At 60.4% G+C, this 4,150-nt stretch overlaps 1 protein-coding gene across 1 annotated transcript; it reads left to right on the top strand.

The window, feature by feature from the left end:
• Positions 1 to 1,174: 1,174 nt before the first annotated feature.
• Positions 1,175 to 2,504, top strand: RRS1 (ribosome biogenesis regulator 1 homolog). Its single transcript, XM_030012807.1, has one exon. The coding sequence runs from the start codon at positions 1,273 to 1,275 to the stop codon at positions 2,365 to 2,367; it is 1,095 nt and encodes a 364-aa protein (XP_029868667.1). The 5' UTR covers positions 1,175 to 1,272; the 3' UTR covers positions 2,368 to 2,504.
• Positions 2,505 to 4,150: the final 1,646 nt, after the last annotated feature.

Raw genomic sequence — 4,150 nt, 5'->3', positions numbered from 1 at the left:
TCTGTAATTCCAGGTGAAAGTATGAGCTGTCCGACACAGGGAACAAATTATTATCCAATGCAATGCCACCTTGTGGTAAACAGGAAAACTGCCTGTGCCGTCCGGCCTGGGTTTAAATGCATAGGGACTCTGCTGCTCCATAGTATACAAATCATGCTCAGAACTGCTGACTTGAAAAGAAAAAAAAAAAAAAAGATTTTATCACAGTTAGACTTACAAAGTACGACTTGTGATATGCTAGGCATTAGAATTTGAGAATCAGCTATTTGTCTTCATTTTACAAGGCTGGCACTTTATTTTCATTCCAACAATACTGCTGTGGCAATATACTCGGAATAATTTCCATCACTCCGAATATAATGTAAAGGCAGAGACGTGATATAACTTAGTAGAGAATCGTATCTAGTACAAAAACTCCCACCGCTTTCCTTGGCTGCAGTTAAGTGCTATCATGAGCTTGGTTTTAGGGCACCAGGGATCAGCTCAAAATGTCAGGGCCGTACAAGCCAAATCGCTGTGTAGCTATAAAAGGATTCTTCCGTAGCCCATTTGTTTAAAAATAGCACGGAGGTATCTTTGACCCAGCCGACCTTTGGGTGCAGGCAGTATCGCCCGATGACCTCACTTATCATCGCGCCTGGTGAGGCACCTGCCCGGTGATGCCGCTTTCCAAAAGCTGTTCCTCCCCTCCCTTCCCTGCGGGGAGACCTGCCCGCGAGACCTGCGGCGCTGCGATACGCTACTCGGAATTTTGGTCCCGAGATACACTACTTCAATTTTGGTCCCGCGACGGGCACTTGGAGGCACTGCTCTACGGCAGTGACTCCCTTCCCACACGCTTTCCGCCCCAGCACCGCTCGCTCGGGGCGGCCCCAGCCGGGGGGTCGCTGGGGGTTTCATCGGCATCATCGGAAGCGCCTGCCCGTAGGTCACGGCCGCAGGCGTCCCCTGGCAGGAGCCGAGAGGCATTAACGGGCGGTGGCGCTCCAGCAGCCGGCAGAAGGCCCGGGGAGGGTCTGTCGGGAGTCAGGGCCCTCCCTGGGGCGGGGGCTGCGGCCCCCAGCACCCTCCGCTGCCCGCCCAGGGCCGGCGCACACGGGACTACAGCTCCCGGCAGGCAGTGCGCCGAGCCCGCCCCGGGGCCTCCCGGGCGCCGCTCTTCCGGCGCGCTGGGGCGGAAGGGCTTTGCTGCGCTTCCGGGGGCGACCGGCGGGAGCTGCCGGCACGTGTGGGAGCGGCGCGGCCCGGCTCGGCCCGGCCCGGCCCGCCGCCATGGCGGCCGTGCGGGTGGAGGAGGTGCTGGCGGCCGCCGAGGAGCAGGAGGCGGAGAAGCGGCGGAGCGTCACGGTGGAGAAGGAGCTGGAGCTGGAGTTCGACCTGGGCAACCTGCTGGCGCTGGACCGCAACCCCCCGCCGGCGGCGGGGCTGCGCGGGGCCGGCCCGCGGCGGGAGGCGCTGCTGCGGGCGCTGGCCCGCGACAACGCGCAGCTGCTGGTGGCCCGGCTCTGGGAGCTGCCGGCCGAGCGCGCCGGCGGGGCGGGGGGGCCGCTGGTGGCGCGGCTGCCCGAGCCGGCCTTCCGCCTGCCGCGGGAGAAGCCGCCGCCGCGGCCGCGGCCGCCGACGCGCTGGGAGCAGTTCGCGCGGCTGAAGGGCATCCGCCGCCGCAAGCGGACCTCGTTGGTGTGGGACGAGCAGGCCAAGGAGTGGCGGCGGCGCTGGGGCTACCGGCGGGCGGGCGGCGACCCGGCCCGCGCCTGGCTGGCGGAGGTGCCGGAGGGCGCCGACCCGCAGGAGGACCAGTTCGCCCGGCTGCGGCGGGAGAAGCGGGAGCGGGTGGCGCGCAACGAGCTCAACCGCCTGCGCAACCTGGCCCGCGCCCACCGGGCCGGCACCGGCACCGCCGCCCCCGCCGCGCCCCTCCACCCCACTGGCCACCAGAGCCGGGAGGAGCTGGGCCGCGTTGCCCGCGTCGCCCGCGTCTCCACCGCCTCGCTCGGCCGCTTCCAGCCCCGGCTGCCCAAGGAGCCGGCCGAGCCGCCGTCCCGCAGCGGCGGCAGGAAGCGCCGCTTCGAGCCGCTGCTGGGCAACCTGGCGGCCGAGCGCAGCCGGCAGCTGGAGCTGCTGCGGGACATGGGCAGCAAGAGGCCGGTCCTCGACATCACCCGGGCCGTCAACAAGCAGCTGCGCCAGGAGGAAGCCGAGGCCGCCGCCGCCAAGGGCAAGAAGCAGTCGCAGCGGGGGAAGCGCGGCCGCCGGCAGCAGCGAGCTGGCCGCAGCGCCAAGAAGAGCGGAGCCCGGCGGCAGCAGCAGCAGAGGCCTGTGGGCAGCGGCACCGGCGGTGGTGGCGGCAGGAGAAAGAAGGCGTGAGGGACAGAGGGGCTTCGTGCAGCACGGGGCTGGGGATGCCCGCCAAGGTGCGGGAAGGGACTGTCGCTGACGGCCTCCTGCCCGGTGCTCTATTCCCACACCTATTTGTCAATAAATACGTTCTGGCCTTTCTAAAATGTCCTGCGTTTGGCTCTTAGCTGGCGGTCAAGGACGGCTGTCTTCTCCATCCAAGGGAAACTGGTGCTGAAGGGCAGGGGGTCAGGAGCCCCTGTTCCCCCTGGGCTGGGGGTTTCACAGGGACAGCCAGGTAATGTCACTTTATGGCTGGCCGTGGCTGCAGCATATCCAGGCAGGACTGAAGCTGAGCAAAGCTGTCCCTTGCTCAGGTAGCTGGGATGGGGCGGGGGGGGCGCGGACCGCAGCCGTGACCTGTATTTTGATCGAGTAAACAGGCCTGCTCAAATACAAAGGACGCGGCTGCTGCCGTCTGGTCTGGGCAAATGGCCTGACGGTGGAGCTCTTGCGCTGTAAGTCAACTGCTGCTGCTCAGCTCTGGTACTCCGGCTCAGTTACAAAAGGAACATGAAAACTTAACCGTAAGATTTTTTTGCGAGACCTAAGAAACTGTACAGATTTCCTAGAGGGGTCTGTTGTTTAAAAAAAGAAGTCAAAGCTACTGATCAGCCATTGAATTTGACAAAAAAAATGTTTGTATGGAACAGCAGGTTAAAACCTAAATTTCTCCCTGTATTAATGCTAATCCATCATTTCATAGGAATAGTTTCACGGTGGTTTTCTTTACCAAGCAGTTTGAGAGTAGATAATGGAAATTATCTCAGACTTATGCTTATTATTCTTTTGAACTTTCTAGTGTCTCCTGTACACTTGAAATAAAAAAAATATATATATAATTTGCTGTCCCAGTGTGTGGCTTAGCTACAGGAAGGATGCTGTTCCCTGGTAAGAGGGGGAGTAAAACAAGTTCCAGCAATCTCAAGCAAATTAAGTTCTCAAACTTCCAAGTAGTAGATTTGTGAGTGATTAATGATAACATAATGTTTTGCTGCAAATGAGTTTTTGAAAAAGCTAGGTGACTCTGCAGCAGTTCTGTTGTCTCATTCTGTGGCAGTTTGGTAGGATGGCAGCTTGCGCACGATCAAAAAGCAAAACCTCTGTCTGTAAGGCGGCTGCTGAGGGCAGAAGGGGTACGTAAGCCTTGGAGCTGAAGGGATTTGGGTGGTATTGACGGACTGACTATAGTGCTTAAGCAACAGGCTTTGCATCAGATGCGTTCTTTGCCTCTCAAATGTTTCTTGCCACTGGGCTGAGCAGTCTGCACTGCTGCGGGCTGCTTCGGAATTGCCGGTGGCCAGGAGTGGTCTCGTGGGCACGACCCATTGATAGCAAGCTGTCAGTGTAAGTAGCTAGGCAAAGCAGGGGCAAAAAGCACTCGGGAACGTGGAGAAACAGTTGCTCTGAGATACGTTCCAGACCGCAGATCTTCCTGCGGTTTCCACAGGGCACGTCTTGCACCTGCTCAACCAGAGAGCACAGCTTTTTTTCCCCAGGTGCGCACACCCACCCCCCCCCCCCCCGTAAGTACTTTATGCTGCTGACGACGTTACCGGTGAACTTTCCCCACTAAAATCCTGGGCAGTCTGTGCATTTCCAGCAGCCGTGAGGCAACCCGAGCGGAGGCGCGGGCGCCCCGGGGGTGCTGCCGCTTTCCGGCTCTCCCAAGAGGCCGGCGATTTCACAGCCCCAGGCGGGGCCCTGGCAGGCCATTAGCAGCGGCACGGCGATAGCTCTTACTTCTGGACGT

Source organism: Aquila chrysaetos, chromosome 4 (genome assembly GCF_900496995.4).
Source record: "Aquila chrysaetos chrysaetos chromosome 4, bAquChr1.4, whole genome shotgun sequence".
Lineage (NCBI taxonomy): Eukaryota > Metazoa > Chordata > Aves > Accipitriformes > Accipitridae > Aquila > Aquila chrysaetos.
The sequence above is the reverse complement of the archived record's forward strand: the minus strand, read 5'-3'. Positions and strand labels throughout refer to the sequence as shown.